Source organism: Cavenderia fasciculata, assembly GCF_000203815.1.
Source record: "Cavenderia fasciculata unplaced genomic scaffold Scf_ET2XIPL01COFD4-5, whole genome shotgun sequence".
NCBI lineage: Eukaryota > Evosea > Eumycetozoa > Acytosteliales > Cavenderiaceae > Cavenderia > Cavenderia fasciculata.
In genome coordinates, this window is record NW_004457695.1 from 730,160 (window position 1) to 752,241 (window position 22,082).

At 33.2% G+C, this 22,082-nt stretch overlaps 9 protein-coding genes across 9 annotated transcripts; 7 read left to right on the top strand and 2 right to left on the bottom strand.

The window, feature by feature from the left end:
• Positions 1 to 49: 49 nt before the first annotated feature.
• On the top strand, positions 50 to 4,973 carry DFA_07872 (uncharacterized protein; the record flags this gene model as incomplete). Its single annotated transcript, XM_004355313.1, has 7 exons — positions 50 to 1,371; positions 1,681 to 3,044; positions 3,771 to 3,971; positions 4,022 to 4,057; positions 4,128 to 4,533; positions 4,605 to 4,741; positions 4,768 to 4,973. The coding sequence occupies 7 exons, from the start codon at positions 50 to 52 to the stop codon at positions 4,971 to 4,973; spliced, it is 3,672 nt and encodes a 1,223-aa protein (XP_004355365.1).
• A 603-nt stretch (positions 4,974 to 5,576) lies between these two features.
• DFA_07873 (uncharacterized protein) lies at positions 5,577 to 6,251 on the top strand (the record flags this gene model as incomplete). Its single annotated transcript, XM_004355314.1, has 3 exons — positions 5,577 to 5,614; positions 5,670 to 6,090; positions 6,147 to 6,251. 3 exons carry the CDS (start codon positions 5,577 to 5,579, stop codon positions 6,249 to 6,251), a joined length of 564 nt encoding a protein of 187 aa, XP_004355366.1.
• Positions 6,252 to 6,631: 380 nt separating this feature from the next.
• On the top strand, positions 6,632 to 8,071 carry DFA_07874 (uncharacterized protein; the record flags this gene model as incomplete). The annotated part of the gene is made up of 2 exons (XM_004355315.1): positions 6,632 to 7,219; positions 7,283 to 8,071. 2 exons carry the CDS (start codon positions 6,632 to 6,634, stop codon positions 8,069 to 8,071), a joined length of 1,377 nt encoding a protein of 458 aa, XP_004355367.1.
• A 69-nt stretch (positions 8,072 to 8,140) lies between these two features.
• Positions 8,141 to 9,268, bottom strand: DFA_07875 (uncharacterized protein; the record flags this gene model as incomplete). The annotated part of the gene is made up of 1 exon (XM_004355316.1): positions 8,141 to 9,268. One exon carries the CDS (start codon positions 9,266 to 9,268, stop codon positions 8,141 to 8,143), a length of 1,128 nt encoding a protein of 375 aa, XP_004355368.1.
• Positions 9,269 to 9,417: 149 nt separating this feature from the next.
• DFA_07876 (uncharacterized protein) lies at positions 9,418 to 11,074 on the top strand (the record flags this gene model as incomplete). Its single annotated transcript, XM_004355317.1, has 2 exons — positions 9,418 to 9,513; positions 9,638 to 11,074. The coding sequence occupies 2 exons, from the start codon at positions 9,418 to 9,420 to the stop codon at positions 11,072 to 11,074; spliced, it is 1,533 nt and encodes a 510-aa protein (XP_004355369.1).
• Positions 11,075 to 11,620: 546 nt separating this feature from the next.
• On the top strand, positions 11,621 to 12,694 carry DFA_07877 (uncharacterized protein; the record flags this gene model as incomplete). The annotated part of the gene is made up of 1 exon (XM_004355318.1): positions 11,621 to 12,694. The coding sequence occupies one exon, from the start codon at positions 11,621 to 11,623 to the stop codon at positions 12,692 to 12,694; it is 1,074 nt and encodes a 357-aa protein (XP_004355370.1).
• A 127-nt stretch (positions 12,695 to 12,821) lies between these two features.
• Positions 12,822 to 14,279, top strand: DFA_07878 (uncharacterized protein; the record flags this gene model as incomplete). The annotated part of the gene is made up of 1 exon (XM_004355319.1): positions 12,822 to 14,279. One exon carries the CDS (start codon positions 12,822 to 12,824, stop codon positions 14,277 to 14,279), a length of 1,458 nt encoding a protein of 485 aa, XP_004355371.1.
• Positions 14,280 to 14,520: 241 nt separating this feature from the next.
• DFA_07879 (uncharacterized protein) lies at positions 14,521 to 15,669 on the bottom strand (the record flags this gene model as incomplete). The annotated part of the gene is made up of 1 exon (XM_004355320.1): positions 14,521 to 15,669. One exon carries the CDS (start codon positions 15,667 to 15,669, stop codon positions 14,521 to 14,523), a length of 1,149 nt encoding a protein of 382 aa, XP_004355372.1.
• Positions 15,670 to 15,946: 277 nt separating this feature from the next.
• DFA_07880 (uncharacterized protein) lies at positions 15,947 to 22,081 on the top strand (the record flags this gene model as incomplete). The annotated part of the gene is made up of 14 exons (XM_004355321.1): positions 15,947 to 16,061; positions 16,123 to 16,286; positions 16,360 to 16,462; positions 16,652 to 17,331; positions 17,417 to 17,578; positions 17,648 to 17,935; positions 18,027 to 18,728; positions 18,806 to 19,042; positions 19,192 to 20,070; positions 20,143 to 20,193; positions 20,277 to 20,587; positions 20,741 to 21,545; positions 21,623 to 21,673; positions 21,779 to 22,081. 14 exons carry the CDS (start codon positions 15,947 to 15,949, stop codon positions 22,079 to 22,081), a joined length of 4,851 nt encoding a protein of 1,616 aa, XP_004355373.1.
• Position 22,082: the final 1 nt, after the last annotated feature.

The window sequence follows — 22,082 nt, forward strand, 5'->3', positions numbered from 1 at the left end:
ACATATTTAAAGAAAGAAAGAAGGTAAGGTAGATATTTATTTAAAAAATATGTTTAATATTAATTCTGCTTCTGATTTTCTTTTAGATCACATGATGATGGATAATTCATTATCTTTACCTTTATCTTTACCTACTTTACCATGGGTAATACAAACAGAGATTATTTATATATTATGTAATTATAGAAGGAATGAATACATTCAATCGATCAGATTAAAAGATGTATTTAATATTGCTAGTGTATCACATACGTGGAGACATGCAACTAAAGTGTCATTGTCATTAGATTGGGTTATCAATGTCAATAGACACTCTCTCAAAGAGTACAGACAACACTCTGAAACCCAACTATGTCTCCTTTCACAACCCAACCAACACAAACTACACTTGGTATTGTTTCCTTCAAATTCCAACTTGGAGTATGCCGATCAAAACCAAGATTGTTTCAAAGAGAGTGTAGTCGATAGATTGTCGTATCTTGCAATCAATAGGTACACTCCTATTGATTGGAATAGTCATATCAAGGGACGAATACCTTCACTCAAAGCAATGCATATCTACTCGTACATTGATCAATATACCAAATTTTCACTAGAGGTATTTCAGTGTTTGGAACAACTACAAGTTGTGTTTTCTGGTACTAAATGTCAACAGATATGCAATGTACTATCAAGTTGTCAAAACCTAAAGTCTCTCACAATCGATATCCAATCGTGTATTGACTTGGATGTTGGAAAGGTGTTTTCAAGTATCCCTCGTACCACCAACAAGCTAATATGGGGCGACATAAATCAATACCAACCATCATACGACCCGTCGGTCAAGCCATACCCATTCCACCTTCTCCCAGACGCCCTAAACGAACTTGTCTTTTGGGATGCTAATCTTGTACCCAATCAACCATACTATGACTATGTACTCGGTCATCCAGTGCGTAAGGTTATCTACTATAACCTGGTAACACCTCAATTTGTTGACTTTTTATCGTGTCCGTCTTCGCCAATCAAAGACCTCATGCTCTACGTCATAGATGCACCCAAAACATTTTCGATCGCCCAAAGGGCAATCGTTCCACCATTGATCGAAAGTTTAGAGTTGATAGTCACCAAAGAGATTGGGTTACAAGTTTTGGAATGTGTTTTCAAGCATAATGGTCCATTACCAAACCTACACACAATCAAGATCGATTCATCCGATGATTTCCTCCATCTCCTCATTCATCATATCCAACAACCAAGTCAATCCATTCTTCGGGTCATTGACTTTTCAATCTTCTTTACCTCTCCATCTGCCAACCAACAATTATTGATCTTTCTAGATGCAGTCACTTCAAGTAAATCAATTGAAAAGGTTTACTTTAGAAACAAATTGTTTGATAAAGAACTTATTGATATTATCAATCGACATCTACTAAAGAATAATAATAATCGAATATTAAATATACAATCTATTTTAAAGGATATAATTATTATAAATACAAATAATTGTTAAATTAATAAATAGTTCTATTTAATTTTAATATCTGTTTTTTTCCCCAATTGGACTCGAAGTTGATCATTCAATTTTAACAAAATGATGAAAAGAAATAATAATAATAATAAGAATAAATCATTACCTTTACTACCTACTTTGCCATGGATAGTACAATCAGAGATTATTTATATATTATGTAATTTTAGAAAGAATCGAGAAGAAGAAGAGAGACATACTACTACTATTAAAATAGGAGGTGTAGTGCTGAATGTGGCAGGAGTATCGAGAGCATGGAGAAGAGCAACTATTACATCGTTGACTATTTGTTGGTACTTTAATACAAACAAGCATTCTATTGAAGAGTATAGACATCACTCTGAAAATGAGTTGAGTCTCTTTTCGGGTGTTCACCACCCACTCGGTCATCACACTTTAGACCTCGTACTTCATCATGGCAGTGACATTGCACGTGTCAATAAAGAATATATGCAATCTAATTTTGAATGGTTCAAAGACAATGTAATGCGTAAAGTGTCGGATATCTATATTGACGATGGTAGAGAGACGGTTGATTGGATGGACACTCTCATGCGAGTTGGACATCTCCCTACACTCGAACAATTGACATGGAGGTTTGATGGCGAGGTGCATCATAATATAATGCCACTTGACTTGTTTAGTCATTTAGAAGTACTGGATATTGTATTTAACCGCAAGACATGTCAAGATATATGTATGGTATTGTCAAGTTGTCATAGATTAAAAGTATTGGACGTGTCGAGTGGTATCACTAATTGTCCAGACCTAGATCTAAACCAAGTCATATCGAGTATGCCTAACAGTCTAACCAAGCTGTGTTGGGGGAATCAACACCAATACCAGTATTTCCCGGGTGACCCGTCAATACCCTCATTCCCCTTCCATCTCCTACCCAAGAGTATACGACAACTAAAAGTTTGGCCGTCTGCACTTACATGTACACAATCCTACTACGACTATGTCAAAGACAATTCGATCGATACTATTGTCCAATACGACATCCCCCTTGAATCAGTCGTCGACTTTTTATCGTCTCCAACATCATCGTCCTCTGTCAAAGACCTCTACCTCGATATTCTCCACACTCCTCCATTTCAAATTGAACAACGTGCATTAGTACCACCCAATATAGAAGTATTAGAACTTGGGTATGGTATCAATACAGAGTTGATGGAATGCGTATTCAAGTATAGTGGACCATTGCCATACTTACATACCGTCACAATCGACTCTGTCAGTGAGTATTTCAGTTCGATCGCCCCGTTCATCCAAACAAGTCGATCTTTACGAATCATCGATATCACCATGTCATTCCAAATCAATACTGCCAACCTATCTAGAGCTAACATGGGCCTACTACTAACAGCCATGTCCACTAGTCCCAGTTTAGAAAAGGTCTACTTGAGAAGAAATGGTGTTAACAAGACTGTCACAAACTCCATCAAAAAACAATTTCATACCATCCCATCCCCTCATCCACTAGTCATCATTGACAATATTGATTTAATAATCATTAATACAAATAATGATAGTAATATCGATTTATCTTTTTTTAAAATTATTAAATAAACTCAAAGAAAAAAGGTAAATATAAATTAAATAATAATAAATTAATATAATATTAATCTTCCCTTTGTTTATTACAACTCCCAACAACAATTAATTGCATATGTTTAAAAACTTTAATTTAAATTTAAAGTTATAAATACAGGAAATAAAGGATTAATTTTATTTGAAATAAAAAATCAATTTGAAAGCATCGACCAACATTCTTTCTAACAGTATTGAAATCTGTAGAGGCAAACAACCTAGAGAGTGCATGAAAGTAACCTTATGATTTTTACCCAATGAAAGTAATTTGTCGTATATATATAAATTTCACCCACTATAGATGATATCATCAACCAGGGTTGCTGCCAAACCATCTCACTATTGTTAACACCCAACCATCATGATTATTCCTATCCATCTTCCCATTTTCATTTAAGAGCTCCTTTATTTGCTTAATGATAATTCCCTCAAGGAGTTTCTTTTTCACTCTTAATTTTATTATACTTGTATAATAATAATAATAATAATAATAATAATAATAATAATAATAATAATAATAATAATAATAAGAAGTAGACTTATTGAAATGGCAGAATCTGACATCCCTCCAAATTTATCTTGGGACCAAAAACGTATGTCTTCTACCTTTCTCTAGAGGGAAATCTATCTTTAATTAAGAAATTATTATTAATTTCTGTCTCCTAAGATCCTCAGTCTTGGTCAAAAGATGATACTCGTGCTTGGTTAAACAAAATGAAACCAATCTACAATTTCAATGATGAACTCGTGGATTTAGAATTGGATGGTTCCATCCTCATAGATCTGGAAGTTTGTTTCTTTCAAAGTCGCACCCCAAAAGGTGATTTGGTGTTTAAAGCATTACACAGTCTAGTTGAAGAGTTTACTGGTTCGTTACTATCTATTTTTAAAATCGATTATTACTAATTTCCTTCTTAGAATCATCCTCTTCTGCTCCTGTTCCTCCCAGTACCGGTATGAAAACTTTTTCTCCATCTTTTATATTCCATTTTATGTACTGACAAATTAATCCTTATTCAAATAGAGATGATTCGAATATATGCAACCGATTCTGTCAATCGAGATGCCATTTTAAATGTAGGGTTGGATAACAAACTTTCAATGGTAAGAGATACGACAGATCAGGACAAGAGCCATCAAGATTCGAATCTTGCCCATTTGGATCTTTGTCTGATAGAATTCAAATTAGGAACTTATGCATGGGACAACATCCAAATTTATCTCAAGTCTTATCATGAAATTCTGGCCAATGGTTTGAGAGAAAGAAATCGTCCAGAGTCTCCAGTCATCCAAAGTCTCTCAAAACCAGGAGATTATGTTGTAGTTGTACTCAAAAAGAGATTTACTGTCAGCAAAAGCACCATCTGGTGCAAAACACTCACAAAACAATTCGAAGTCCCAGTCCTCTTAAATGAAGATCGCTGGAAAAGGTATGTATATAATATATGAAGTATTATCTAGAAATGAAAATGATGATCGTTAATTCGTTTGATACATGCAGAATGATTTTCGATCCATTTCATCTTTTTCAAGACACTACAGCAGTACTGAAGGACTCAAGAACCAAAAGAGATATTCCAATCAACAGTGTATTCATCGCTGATGGTGGTGCATATACTCTCTCCGTACCATGGGTATGTATATATGCCAACTTTAATCTCAAGACACTAACTCATCTCAGTCTGAATCTTTTGATTTTTTGCTTAATAATTGTATAGGAAACAGCCAAACTGGTAAAGAACAACATCCATCTTGTATTCCTATCAATTCTGAATGCTCTACTGGCTTATGGCATAAAATTTATTCCTCCTTACCTATAATTGGTAAAAGACAGAACAAATTTGAAGCTGAATATGTAATCTTGGAATAATAGAATACCATTGTTTCCTCTTGTACATCCCAATAAATTTCAACTATTCATTAAAGTAAATATTCACTCTTAGCACAACAAGTTTGGAAATTCAATATTTCTTTGACAATATCGATTTAATAATCATTAATACAAATAATGATAATAGTATTGATTTATCTTTTTTCAAAATACTAAAATAAAAAGAAAAAACAAAGGGAAGAAGAAGAACATTCATTTCTTTTTCATATTACAATACTATATATTTATTATTTAAATGACTGATTCGTTATCATCTTTATCTCTACTTTTTAATCTACCATTGAGTACGGAGAACACTCTGAGAACAACTTTTGATTATTGTCGGGCCACACTCTCGAAATTCAACCAACTTTATCAAAGAATAGGCGACACTAGTAGTAATAATAACAATAACAATAACAATAATAAAACAACAACAACAACAAATAGAAATAACACCCACTGTAACATGAAAGATTTTGGATATTTTTATCACCCAAAATTTTGGGTCTTGAGGATATTCGAAATTGTTGATAAAAACTTGGTTGGTTGTCATTAAGTAAACATTTCATTTCAAGTTAGAGAGTTAAATATATGTATAAAATGGTGGATAAAATTTCGAATCAACAATCTATCAAAAAGTAAGAATAAACAAGTTATCTTTAAAATCATTTTATTAATTCGATCATTTTCAAGAGGAAAAGACCCAAAAAATCTTTTTATCATTTTATTCTTTTTATCAATCTCTGTAGTTGTGATTTTATGGCAAATTAATACTATTAAGGTTAAAATGGATAAAGAGGTGCCCGTTCTTCCTTTGTTTGTTTACACTCAAATTAACTCGGGTACAGTAACATCATCAGTTAATGGAGTCTTATCCAAAGGGGAGGAAGGCCGTCAGGAGTCATTTATCGTCCCTTTTGATAATCCATACCCTGTTGGCATTATTCCAAAAGTTGTTGCACAACTCAAAACTTTAGATATAGATAATACTCGCGTTTCCCGTATCAATGTTGAAACTTCACACATTTCAAATTTGGGTTTCACGTTGACTTTTAAAACTTGGTCAAATACGATTGTTTACTTTGTTCAAGCATCCTACATTGCACATGCAGAGGTAAAATTGTAGTTATAGGCCTTAAAAAAAATAAATAAAAATAAATAAAATCAAAGCAAACTTTAGATTTACCTGATTTCTTTGTCGTTTCCTTTGCATCACCTTTTTATGATGGTATCGACTATAGGGGTAATCGTCGAAAGACTATAGAAGGTCATTGACCAACCCTGTTTATATCTCTGAACTCATCAAACAAATCTTACCATCCACCGAATATAATTCATTGGTTACAACCATCCTACAAAATAATGATATGATCATTTTCAATTTAAATAATAATCTTCATTTAGATCTTGCATCCTATACCTTTTAAAACCAAAAAAAAAAGGTAAATTTTAAATTAAATAATAATTATTAATAAAGAAATGAATATTCAAATAATTATTGTTTGTTGGGAGTTGTAATAAACAATTAATTTCCTAATCTTAGGATAACAAGTTTGGAAATACAATATTTCTTTAGAATTTCTTGACTTTGAAAAAATAAATACCTGAGTGGAAGACCAAACTTGCAGCAAGCGATCTTTTCAAATCATTTCATAATGCACTCAAACAACGAATCTTTAGAATTAAATTCATTATCATTATCTTCTTTACCAAATCTACCATGGGTAGTACAATCAGAGATTATTTATATTTTATGTAATTATCGAAAGAATCAAGATCATCAAGTATTTTCAATCAAAGATGTATTTAATATTGCTAGTGTGTCACATACGTGGAGACATGCAACAAAGGTGTCATTGTCATTAAATTGGCGGTTCAATATCAGTAGACACTCTCTCAAAGAATACAGACAACACTCTGAAACCCAACTATGTCTCCTTTCACAACCCAACCAACACACACTAAACCTTGCACTCTATCACTCGGATGACACAGCTGAAAGCAACAGAATATATGCCAAGGATAATTTAGATTGGTTCAAGGAGAATGTGTTGAGCAAGGCATTGGGTATGAATACAGATCAAGAGACTAAAGTTGCTGGTTGGTGGGATCTCATCTGTCCAGATGGAGGAGAAGGAGGAGGAGGCAATACATTACCCTCATTAAAAAGTTTGACGTTGGAAATAGATGGTCAGGTGGCAGTATCACTTGACTTTTTACATCAATTGGAACAACTAGAAGTTGTATTTAAGAGTAGTACATGCCAAGATATATGTAATATATTCTCGAACTGTTATAATCTAAAGACACTCAATATCGATATTATTAGTTGTCTCGATCTCGATCTGAAACAAGTATTTGCAAGTATACCTAGTACCATTACAAAGTTGACTATGAATGACGGGCTTGTCACAGACCAACCATTCCCATTCCACTTGTTAAAGGCCACACAACTTTCAGAACTCATCGTTTGGGATACCACTAAATCGTGTACTCGGTCATACTATGACTATGTACAATCCAAACAAGTGCGTCGTATTGTAAAATTCGGTATTGGGTCACAAGAAGAACTCGACTTTCTATCATCGTCGTCATCGCCCGTCAAAGATTTATATTTGCATGTGTCGGACGTACCAACCATCACGTTGGGTGGCAAGGCTATGGTTCCACCGATGCTCGAGCGGTTAGACCTTGGCTTTAGTCTTGCTATGAGCGCAGAGGTGATGGAATGTATTTTCACACACAGTGGACCATTACCAAAGCTTCACACACTCATCATAGACTCTAAAGCCAATGTCCTCGACATGCTAGCTCCATTTATCCAAAAAAGCCGGTCCCTCAAGACCATTGATTTCTCGTTATGCTTTCAAAGAAACACCAGTGCCGAAGGGTTCGAGCTATTACTAGATGCCATCGCAGCCAGCTCATCCATTCAAAAGGTTTGGTTTAGAGTAAAGTCCAATAAGGCGATCATGGGTGTAATCAAAAATCACATTCAACAAATTAAAAATAATCCATTAGTCCTCCTTGAAAATTCAACCATCATCAATACAATCAATAATCCAATTGATTTATCTTCTTATTCAATCATTTAAATAAATCAAATAATTAAAACATTAAACATTTTTGTTTATTTATTTTATTTATTTATTTTCCTTTTTTTTTTAAGCATGACTATAAGGAGGAGTACAAGTGACAGCAATCAATTGGTTTTGGTAGCATTGTTGAACATTCTTGCCTTTACCAGCAGCGTTGGACATGATAGAACAACCATTTTGGTCAGATGAACCTGATCCTCCAGATGAACCGGAACCAGAGCCAGAGCTACTGGTTGGAACGATCATTTGTGAACCATATGGATCACCGGATGAATACTTGCCTGTTGAAAGGATAGCAGCACCTGTACCCGAATTTATGTCTCCGTTTGGAAAAGTTGCATATGAATTGTGGGTTTGATTGCAGAGAACAATACCAAAGATGACACTGTTGATTCCGACGCTACCGGCCGTTGATCCAGTGCCAGTACCAAATCCAGTACCAGTTTGGACACCACCAGCACCCGAACCAATACGATGGGATGCACCGAAAAAGTCATCATCATCTACATCCCGGGTGGCAGACCAAGCTGGGAAAATAATGTCATCCAAGAATTCAAAGTATTTGTCAAGGATATCGATTGTTGAAATCTTGCTGTCATGGTGTTGTGATGATGGTGTATTTACAAGTGACGGTCCAGAAGACCCAGAACTAGCACCCGAACCCGACGAACCTGTACCTGTAGAGAGGGAAGAGGCAAACGATGGGACTGAAGAAGCCGAGTCACTTGTACTGGGAAAGGCAGCTCTAAAGATAGCCATACACTTGTACGATGGGATCCAACGGAAGAGCTCGAGTTGTTTGTTGGCCTTGCACGAGCTATAGGTAGAGATGGCCAATGAACGAGCTGGGTACGATGGTGTGGTGGCCGAGCAAGTAAAAGTCTTGTAGAAACCATTTTTTGTAGAGAGTGTGTTGCATTGGCCCGACGTGAATTCAGTTGTGTTTCCGACACTGCCTTGACATGTTTGATCCTTGTATTGTTGAACTGTTACGACATTTTTGTTGCAAGATACTTGTTGTCCGTTGACACATGTACCCGATTGCAAAACAATACCACCGATACTTGAACTATCCAAATCACAGTCTGGTTCGTTGAATGTTTCAATTGTTATCCATGAGGTGGATGTAGAACTAGTCACAACAACAATAGCAAATAGTGCTACTAATAATACTAATAATGAATGTCCAATCATTCTATCTTTCTGTGTTGATTATAAAGTTATGATACCCCGATGATGATGATGATGAGATGATCATCTTTTATAAATAGTAGTTTAGATATTTACAATTAAATTTTAAACCAACAACAATGAGGTCGACCTACAAAAATCTCTGCCACATAATGCAGTATAGAAATATCTATCTTCGAATCGAATCCAAGGCAACATCGAATGATTTTAACTATGATGTGTCAAGTGAAAGTGTAAAGGAAAGTTCAGTATATATATTTATATCCATCCCTAAATAAACATTAATGACATTTCGGTTATCAATAATACTATGATCATCATGAAAATATAATAATATATTTTATTAATAAAAAAAACTATTCTAAAAATTAGTTTATAAACTTTCATTCTTTCACTCATACTAGTTATTCATTTTGTATGTCATTATCTTTATCTCTATCTCTACCTAATCTACCATGGACAATACAATCAGAGATTATTTATATAGTTTGTAATTATCGAAATAATCAAGATCAAAGAGAGATAAAGTCAAGAGATGTGTATCATGTGGCTGGGGTATCAAGACGGTGGAGACAATTAACTACTGTATCATTGACTTTAAATTATAAGGTCAACATTGATATTAAATCTCTTAAAGAGTACCGACAACACTATGAAAACAACCTTTGTCTACTGTCTGGACCTAATCACAACATTATTGCAAGCGACATAACTGAAATATGTTATGAAACCAAAGAATATATAGAGACGCATTACGAGTGGTTCAAAGAACATATCATCAACAAGATGTCTAGTTTCTGTCAAATTGGCGTTGGAAGACAGTTGTTGAACATTTTCAAAGGTCAACAAGTAGCGTCTCTCAAGAAACTGGCCAGTTACTATGAGTGTGTAGTACCACTTGAACTGTGCCACTATTTAGAAATGGCTGATCTCCATTTCTATCGTAGTTCATGTAAAGAGATATGCGCTATATTGTCAATTTGTCGTCAACTAAAGTCACTACACATCAATATAACTTATTGCCCAGACATTGATACCGGTATTAGCAATGTGTTTTCTAGTATGCCACGTGGCCTAACCAAGTTGGTTTGGGGTGATAAGGACGGTAACTCATATTCCAATTCTGACCAACCCTTCCCATTCCACCTATTACCGACAACCATACAAAAACTCTGTATTTGGGATGTTCGTCAAACATCTACTCAAGCATACTATGACTATGTTCTTGCCAACTCATCAGCTATCCAATCACTCTTTCAACACTGTCATCCAACTCAAAAATTCAGAGATTTTTTATCATCACCTTTGTCTCGAGTTAAATACCTCTGTCTTGCAGGCTTTCCATCGTCGATCTTTGGAAAGGCATTGATACCACCTTTAGTAGAGGTTCTGAGACTAGACTTTAATGTGGAATCTACATTGGTTGCACATCACCTAGAATGTATTTTCAAGTATAGTGTACCATTACCAAACCTTCATACCATCCAAATCAAGCGATTCAATGAAGTAGCTGATAGCCTTTTATCATTTATCCAAGACAGTAATTCACTTCGGGTGATTGATTTGGATCCCATTTCTTTCAATAATGTCGACTTGGTGCTCGATGCGGTTTCCAATAGTCCATCCGTCGAAAGGGTATACTTGAGACATTCAAAAGGCAAGCCCTATTTGGCAACTATCAATAGTCACCCAGCCATCAAAAATAATCAACTATCTTATTGCTCAACAAACTATTATGATTTCATTATTTTCAATATAAAGAATACTAGTCAATTAGATTTATCATCTTATCATATCATACCAAAATAAATAAATTATAATATTATTTAAAAACAATTTTAGTAATAATAACTGTATCTATTGTAGGTTCTGATTTAATTCTCTTGAACTCTAAAGCCAATATTAATAATTAAAATGTAATTAATTTTTCATTGTTTTTCGTTTCAAAGATCATCTATGCACTCAAACAGTTACTCTTTAACCAAAACTTTATCATTATTACCTAATCTACCATGGACTGTACAATCAGAGATTATCTATATAATATGTAATTATCGAAAGAATCAAGATCAAAGAGAGATAAGACCAAAAGATGTGTATCATGTGGCTGGGGTATCAAAACAATGGAGACACGCAACCAAAGTATCATTGACTTTATGTTGGAATGTCAACATTGATATTTTATCTCTTCAAGAGTATAGACGCCACTCTACAGAGAACAGTCTAAATCTATTGTCTGGTCCCAATCACACGATTATTGCCAACATTTATGATATTACTGTTTATCGATCCGATAGAAACAAAGAATATGTAGAATCTAATCTAGAGTGGTTTAAAGAACATATCTTTAACAAAATGTCGTGTCTCTGGATCGAGAATACACAGTCTGCAGGTTGGATGGACATTATTATCAAAGACCAACAACACCTACCTCTCAAGAAACTAATTAAATATGAACATGCACAAGTCACAATACCATTGGCACTATGTCATTATTTGGAAAAGGTTTATATAGATTTCTCAAAGAATACATGTCAAGAGATATGTGATGTATTGTCAAGTTTTCATCATCTAAAGTCACTTGATATCAATATAAAGAGATGTATTGGCCTTTTAGACATTGACAAGGTGTTTTCAAGTCTGCCTCGTAAGACTTTGACCAAACTAAAATGGGGTCCCCGAGAGAAAGACTCTTATTACAATCCAAGTGCTCAACCCTTTCCATTCCACCTATTACCAACAACCCTCACCAAATTCTATATGAGGGATCGTAGTCAAGCATGGACTCTACCATACTATGACTATGTATTTACCAATTCCGTCAGATCAATCACACAACACAACCACCCCACCAAACAACTCATGGAATATATATCATCCCCTTCTTCTCCAGTCACACACCTCCACCTCATCGTCAACCAAATAGCATCACACTGGATCAAAGGACTAGCATTGGTACCACCATCACTCCAAGTTCTCACATTAGAGTCTAATTGTGATACATACCAAATAGATTGTATATTAAAGTATAGTGGACCACTGCCAAACCTACATACCATCAAAATAGAGCCATTCAAAGATATTATCAAACCCCTCATTTCATTTATGGCAGTTAGTAAGTCACTTCGAGTCATTGATTTCTATTCAGATACGTTTGCCTATTCCTTTTACCAAGATAAAAGTTTAGAAACCTTTTTGTCTGCAATTGCCAATAGTATATCGGTTGAAAGGGTATACTTTAGAAAATCAATGGTCAAGTATATTCTAGGTGACATCAATTCACTCCAAACTTCATTCTCTACATTATCAACAACCCTCCTCCTCCCAAATAATGATTTAATTATATTCAATTTAATTAATAATAATAATAATCATATTGATTTATCTTCATACCAATTAAATCCATTGGTCCCTGATCTAAATAAATAAAAAGATACAAATATTTATGTGAGCAAAAAGTCATTAAAAAAATAGGTTTCAAACAAAAAAAAACAAAAGGGAAACATGTTATAATATTATTTTTGTTGTTGTCTTCTTAATCATATATAATTAAAACATGTTATCTTTATCATTATCTCTATCTCTACCTAATATACCATGGACAATACAATCAAAGATTATTTATATTGTATGTAATTATCGAAAGAATCAAGATGGTAAAGAGATAAAGTCAAGAGATGTATATCATATAGCTGGTGTATCGAAAAAGTGGAGAGACACAACCAAAGTTGAATTAACTTTAAATTGGAAGATAAGAATTGATAGTATCTATCTAGAAGAGTACCGTCAACACTCTTCAAACTGTTTGAATCTGTTGTCTGGTCCTAATCACAACATTACCGCCTGTGTCAACAAAATACCATCGCAAGAGACCAAGGAATTTATAATGGCACACTACGACTGGTTTAAAGAACATATCATCAACAAAATGGCTTGTTTCGATCAAATCACCAATCATCTAGAATTTTTTGATGTCTTTGAGGGACACTACACACCACCCCTCAAGAAGTTGGTCAACTTTGGCAAAGATCTACCTCCACTTGGTTGTTTACAAAAGGTCAAAGCAGATTTATCAGAGAATACCTGTCAAGAGGTATGCAGTGCATTATCAAGATTCCACAATCTAAAGTCTCTCGATATTATTATCAAACGCAACCTAGATTTCGATGACATTTGCAAGATGTTTTCAAGTATACCTCGTAGTCTCACCAAACTTATTTGGAGACAGTTTACATCGATGGTCACCTTTTACTCAATTCGCCCCGAAATCACCAGCCCATATCCATTCCACCTATTGCCAAAGAACATCAGAAAACTCTATTTTTCATCATCCAATAGGAAACAGAGCCAAACATCAACAAAAGAATATTTGGACTATTTGCTTGTCAACTCTGTTCGATCAATCTCTCTCGAAAGTTCCCTGACACTACAATCCATTGACTTTTTAACATCACCTTCTTGTCCAGTTAAAGACCTAAACTTGATTCTCTTAGAGGCTACATCGTTTTCAATCAAAGAAAAGGCATTGATCCCACCATATCTAGAGGTTCTAAGATTGGATATCAGATTTTCAAATGCCATTTATCAACTTGAAAACATGTTCTTGTATAGTGGTGACTTACCAAACCTCCATACCATCAAAACCAATCTATTCCAAAATGACCACCTTTTAACATTTATAGAAACCAGCAAGTCACTCAGAGTGGTCGATATAAAAATCGTTTCCCTTGATCAGATCGAAAGACTGTTCCAAGTGGTAGCCAAGAGTACTTCAATTGAAAAGGTATACTTTAGGGAATCACAAAACAAAAACTTTGAGAGAGTCTCAAAGATCTATTCTATGTTTATGGTAACTGGCATCATCCAAATTCTAATGTCCTTTAAAAAAAATAATAATAATACTGCATTGTGTGCATCCCATATAGGTGATTCTGCTTTAATACTATTTAATTTAAATAATAATAATAATCTTCAAATCGATTTGTCGTCCTATGAAATGATCGACCAATTTTAACCTCTAAAGAAAGTCAAGGGTGATAATCAAACTCTTATTTCAACCACATTCCTAGAAATATAATAAAATATCTTTAAATAGTAATTAAAGACATTTAATAATATTTTAAAATCAAGTTCAATCCAACATAATATTATTCTTAGATTAGTGAATGAGATTCATTTATTATCTTTCTAACCCCACCATTCAAATACATTTAATCATTCCAAGAGATGATGGATTTTAATTGTTTGTTTATTCTTTATCTAACATAGGTATTAATCTTTGTTGATTTTGGAGGAGATGCAAGTGGGTTAGGACCAGATGCATTTTTGACATTGTTGTTATTTAGAAACATGGTGACATAGTCATCTTGTTGGATTCCATTGCGTTGAAACAATAGATGATGATTTGGTGTAGACTTCATACACCACAATGCAAATAGTCGATCCTTTTCCAACGCAGTGAGGTTTCCAGCCAAAACACCTTGAATCTTGAGATATGCCAACAACATTCCAACACTGACCGATACATTAAACGATTCGACCAATCCACTCATTGGCAAAAATATTCTACGATCCGATAAACTCTTCATTTCATCCGATACTCCATTATGTTCATTTCCAAATACAATTGCTATCTTTTCATTATTTAATATTACATTATCTTTATCTTTACTATATTCTTTATATATATTATCAAATATATTATTTTGATTTTGATTATTTTGATTATTTTGATTATTTTGATTTTTTAAATGATTATAAAATGGATCAAGTTGAGGAGGAATAATATTTTGATTTGGTTGAAATACTAATTTATCAAATGGAAATGCACCAAGTGATAGATCGGAACTCCATATTTTGTAACCATTGTCACGAAGGTTTTGAACACACTCCAAAGTGTCGGCGTGTCTGTGAATAGTGACCCATTTCTCGGATCCCTTTGAGATGGCACCAAATGAATCGAATCTAATTCGTTTCTCGACAATGTGCATATGTTGTATTCCCATTGCATCACATGACCGAACGACGGCAGCAATGTTACCAGGGTTACCCAAGTCTTCACACACCACTACAAATCGGTCTGTTCGATCATTGATCACTCGTTTAAATGTTTCTATTCGTTGTGTCGATGTGATCGGTATCAATATATCATGTAATCTTTTGTAAAATGATTGTATAGATTGATCTTTAAATGTTTCTATTGTTTCTATTAATTGTTTATGTATTATTATTTCATCATTTAAACTAATTTCATCAATTGTATTATTATTATTATTCTTCTGTAAAGTATTTGTTGTATTTGTCGTTGTAGTCGTTGTCGAACAATATCTTGTTGTTGATCTACTACAACAATGATGATTCTTTAATATTGTAGTTGTTGTTTTTGATATTATATTTCTAAACATGATGATGATTTAGAGAGATAGATAACAAACGAATGATGAATACGAATGTGTGACCAGAGTTCCCTCGTTTTTTTTTGGTTTAGAACTTTTCTTTTGTGATTATAAAAATTGTAGGGTTGAAAAGTTGCGTTTCAAAACTGTGAACTGTCCTTTTGAGAATATATATATTATATTAATTGTTTATTTATTTATATCTATATTTATATCTCAATATATACTAGTAGTACGTAGATTATAGTTGTAATATTAGATATAGATAGATACAGATAGAGAGAGAATGCAAAGAATCTTTTCAATGGTAGGAGAGGTGCTTGCACCAACCTATCATTCTGCACTTGATGATCTCAAGAATCATTGGAGATCAATTAAAACCTTTTATATTGAGAAGCATGGTATGAATTATCAAGTAAAAGAGACTATAGTCAATATCTAACATATCTATATTATCAAAAGATACAATCGAAAGCTTTCATGAATTTCAATTACCAGGTCACATCATATCGATGGTTTCAATATTGATTGAAGAGAGTAAATCAACTGGTGAAGCTGGTCCTTGTTTAGAGTACTTTTTAAAGAATAGAATATTAGAGACATTATGTTTACTTGGTGTTCATGATGTATGTATATATATTACATAGTAGGAATGAATGATAATAATGATAATGATCTAACGTTTATCTATCTTCTTAGTCACCAAATGGAGTTAGGAAATTAGTACTTCAAACGATAACTATTCTATTGAGTGATTTATCATTACCATTGTTACCTCATATGAGTGTACACAAACCAATATGTAAACTGATAAAGTCGATTATCAATATCAAGCCATCATCTTTATCCTCATCTTCTCTTCATTCTCTTGTCCCGTCACCGACAAGCGGGTCAAACACACAGTCAAACGATGACAGTGAGTTTGTTAGTTTGCTCGAGACACTGACTGCCAAGCTCAAGTTGTACCCAACACTGATTGGGTTCTTCCAAGACGAGAGTTTTGGACAGGGAGAGAGCTTTATCGTATTCCAAGGTCTACTCAAGAATCTTTGGACTGTTGGTAGTATTGGTGAACGTGCTAGAAAGGCAATGATACAATGTCTCGAACTCATCCCAGAGACTAATCCAGCTGGTCCGATCATTGGAGGTAGTCGAAAAAATAGTCTTAGTGAACCAAACTCCAACTCGACCATATATCCAAATATTAATCTAACAGAACAATTTAAACAACTTCAAAACAGTAATATTGCTGGTGGTGGTGGTAACTTTAAAACGAACGATTCGTCATTATCATCATCGACATCTTCATTATCATCACTTTCAGTATCACCAACTGCCGATTTAATCCCTTCTCTTACATCTCCTCCTCCTCCAACTACTAGTACTACTACTATGGCACCACCACCTCCACCAGTCCCATCATCCATGACACCTCCAACAAGTGGTGTATCGATGGACAAGGTGACGACACCTATTACCACACCAATCAAATCATCATACATGTCACAACAAATCCCTTCAACACCATTACCAAATATCCAATCTCCAACCACTCGTAAATTAATGTTTGAAACACCTGCCAAGGATGTACCAGTTGATCATGATAAACTTGATGTTGTCTTTTCAGATCCATTGGTTTTATTAAATCATGTAATGTTTATTAATAATATGGTATGTGAAACAAACAAACAAACAAACAAATGTTTATATATATCAAAAAGATTATTAATTATTATTTTTTTTTTTTTTAATTTAGATTTCAGAATTAATTAAAACCTATAATTTATTACCATTGACCATATCATCAGTTAATTATTGTATATCTGGTCCACCAATTGCTCATGAACATTTAAGTATTTTAGAATGTTATAAATCAAGAGTATCCTTTATATGTTCACTTTCTTCATTAAAACATAATGTATGTAAAAAAACATAACAATTGTAAAGTAGTTATAATTTATCTATTTACTTTTACATTTGATTTTAGAATATTGGTGAATATATAACAAAATTATGGGAAGAATCATTTATTTCAGATACATTGGGACCTGCTTTACTTCATATTGATGATTCGAGATGTGCTACAGCAATGTTATATCTTCGTGAAATATTACCAATTCTTCAAGGAAATATTGTTCAAAAGACCATTACCTTTCTCGTAGGAGATACAACAAAACCAGAGACTAGACCAAGTGAAGATCAAGATGACTATGATGGTGATGAATGTATTATGAAAAAAACTTTAATTTCAAGAATGTCTCATCAAAATTTTATCGTATGTTAATCAAACAAACATAATCACGCATTTCATTTTTATTTTGATTTTAATTTATTAATTTGTATTTTATTTCCTTTTGTTTTTTTAGGTATCAATATCATCACTTAGATTATTTTCAACTTTATTGGGATTACATAATTTTTCGGTATTATATAATTTAATTTTGGTTAATCTTCCACAATATTCCAACTTTTCATATCTGCATAATGGTTCAGAGTTGGAAATTGCACATCGATCGATTACCCAATACCTATCGTTGTTTGGTAACAAGTATTGTAGATTTGCATCCAACATCGATTCCAATCTATCAGAGATTCTACACAACAAGGTATCATCTCAAACAAATGGCTATTCTGCCTATCTTGTTGATGCTCGATATCAAATATCACTTTATTCGCAAATTTGTTCAAATTGGCCATCAAATTATTTATTCAACAACAATAATATTAATAATAGTAATAGTAATAATATATCATCACCTGTACATAATAATAATCATCATCAAAAAACATCAATCATTATATCATCACCTACTACTAATAATAAGAATCAACAACAACAACAACAAACGACGTCAGAAAATCAAGATTTATATATGGGATCATTCTTGGAACAATTATTTAAATTATTTAAACAATCATTGACATTACCAATCGATATTAATTTTGTGATTACTGGTATATTTTCAAAATTATGTTATTATCCATGTCCACAAATCTATCCTTCATTGATTCATTGTGCCGACGATGATTCATCACCATTCCCAAACCTTTATTCTATTATTAAAGATGTATGTAATGAAAAAAACAAAATTAAATCATATTAATAGTCCATTCTCTAATCCTTCTTTTTTTTCTACTACTCTAGTTATCAATTGAAATTGAAAATAGATCAATTAATATACCATTATTTATTGATATTTTGGATCAACTACGACTTCATATGACTGATATTGGAAATATAACAAATAGAGATCCAAGTAACCAACAACCAGTAAACAGACTCATTCAAGGTCTCGATCAACCAACTATCGACTTTTTAAATTCAGTCATTATCCTTGAAGAATTTTGTAAAGAATTGGCATCAATCGTTCAAGCAAGAGTTGTTTTTACAAATAAATAATAATAATAGAATAGAATAGAATAGAATAGATTGATCAATAATTAATTAATAAATAAATAAATTGCGCAAAATAGATATTTCAAGGTCAAGTTTTTTAAAATAGATTTTACTTTCTTTATTCTTTTAAATAGATAAAGGAAATGAATAGTAACAAAGTAACATTTATTACTATCTTTAGAATGGTATATCTGAGAGATTGTATATTTCAATCATTCTCTCAGTTTCCAATTGTAAAAGATAAACGGTATCAATATACAAAAGGTAAAGAAATTGTATCATCAAATCCATTCAAATCTTTGATACACATATATGCCTTGCCTTGGGAGTTTATCAAACATTATTTACCGCCAATTGAAACGATACACAAGAACAGTATAGTATTTTCATTGTACTGTCGTCATCGAAATGCAACACTATCAACACTTGTTCATATCTTGGATTGGTTACCTGAAGGTTATATCGATATCTATTCGGCTATGACTGGAGCTGCATCAGTTGGTCAATTCGATATCATCAAGATGCTTCATAATCGGTATTCTCACGACTCTGAAATGAATGCAAAGGCAGCTATCGACAATGCAACACGTATTGGCCATTATGAAATTGTAGAGTTTCTTTTGGCTAACCAATATCAAGGTCATGATGCAGTCACCGTTGAAATAGCAGCAAGGTTGGGACACGTTCCACTCTTGAAGATACTTACCAATGATGGAACGGAATGGGTACGTGATCTAGCATTCTTTAGTGTTTGTGAAAGTGGTAATGTAGAGGCCGTCAAATACCTCGATCAATTCAGACCCCAATACCTCGACAAATACGTTCAAAAATTATCTTCTGTCCAAGGTTGCCAAGAACTATTTACAACACATGAATTCATCTGTGCTATAACAAAAGGTCAATCTTTGGATGTCGTCAAGTATCTTCACGAAAATAGAACCGAAAAACTAAAAGATGGGTATCAATTAATGAATAATGCTTGTAAAGATGATAGTCTTTTGGAAATATTAAAGGTATCTATATTTATATATATATATATAATATTATTTCATCTAAACTAATTTTTTAATATTCTTTTTCCATAGTTTCTTCATTTCAACAGGACAGAAGGATGTACTGAACAGGGTCTTAAGATAGTAAGTGACACTTTAACTCTAAACAATAATTTGATACATTTTATACTAAATTATTATTATTATTATTATTCTATTTTAAATAGGCAGCAGAACTGGGACAATTAGAAATAGTTAAATTCCTTGTATCTCATTACCCAGAATTAAAAGTAGAGAGTGCTTATGATTTTGCAACTAGACATCACCACAATAATGTAGTCAAGTTCTTATATCTAAACACTACCGATAATGCAACCATAGCATTAACCCAATCAATTATACGCCTAAATTTGGAAATGGCCATTTATCTTTTAGAGAATCATACAGATAAAGTACAATTGACAAAAACACAATGGGATATATTAAATTTAAATAACAGTGAGAAATGGGATCATGTTAAACAATTATTTGAACCTTTGTATAATAAACAACTAAAATAAAATCAATTAACTTAATTATAATCTTTTTTTCGTCCCCTTGTAGTAGATTTCTTATTTACTTTGCTTTTTCTTTTATATAACTGTAAAAAAGAAATGAATAGTAACAAAGTAACATTTCTTACTATCTTTAGAATGGTATATCTGAGAGATTCTATATTTCAATCATTCTCTCAGTTTCCAATTGCTCAAGAAAGAAGGTATCTGTTTAAAAAAGGTAAAGATATACAATTCAAATCTATGATACAAACCTATGCACTGCCTTGGGAGTTTATCAAACATTATTTGCCTCCACTTGAAAGTCTAAGCAATGGCTCCGTATTAGTCTCTTTGTATTGTCGTCATCGAAATGCAACACTATCAACTCTTGTTCATCTCTTGGATTGGTTGCCTAGCATTTGGATCAATGGCCCTTCGGTTTTTTCTGCAGCAGCAGCTGGTGGACACCTTGATATCATCAAGATGCTTCATAATCGTTACACTAGCGGCAAGAATATATGTGCAAAGGCAGCCATCGAAAATGCAACAGGTATTGGTCATTTTGAAATCGTAGAGTTTCTGTTGGCTAACCAATATCAAGGTCATGGCACATCCACAGTAGAAATAGCAGCAAAGCTTGGACACGTTCCACTCTTGAAGCTACTTACCAATGATGGAACGGAATGGGTACGTGATCTAGCATTCTTTAGTGTTTGTGAAAGTGGTAATGTAGAGGCGCTCAAATACCTCGATCAATTCAGACAACAATATCTCAACAAAATGGACCCAAGCTACTATCATTCAGCCTTTACAACACATGAATTCCTCTATGCTATATCAATAGGCCAATCTTTAGATGTCGTCAAGTATCTTCACGCCAATAGAACAGAGAAACTAAAAGATGGGTATCAATTAATGAATAATGCTTGTAAAGATGATAGTCTTTTGGAAATATTAAAGGTATCTACATTCAATCTTAATTTAAATATAAAGATATTTAATATCTAATATACTTAAATATATTTCTATTTCCATAGTTTCTTCATTTCAACAGGACAGAAGGATGTACTGAACATGGTCTTGAAATAGTAAGTTGACACTATAACTTTATTTATACATTGTATACTAATTATTATTATTATTAAATTCTATTTAAATAGGCAGCAGAACTGGGACAATTAGAAATTATTAAGTTCCTTGTTTCTCATTACCCAGAATTAAAAGCAGAGAGTGCTTATCATTCTGCAACTAGATACCTCCAAAATGATGTGGTCAAGTTCTTATATCTAAACACTACCGATAATGCAACCATAGCATTAACCATAGCAATAACACTCAAGAATTTGGAAATTGCCAAATATCTTTTAGAGAATCATACAGATAAAGTACAATTGCAAAGTGCACATTGGGAGAGACTAAATTTAATAGAAAATGAAGAATGGGATCATGTTAAACATTTATTTCAATCTTTGTATAATAATATACAACTAAAATAAA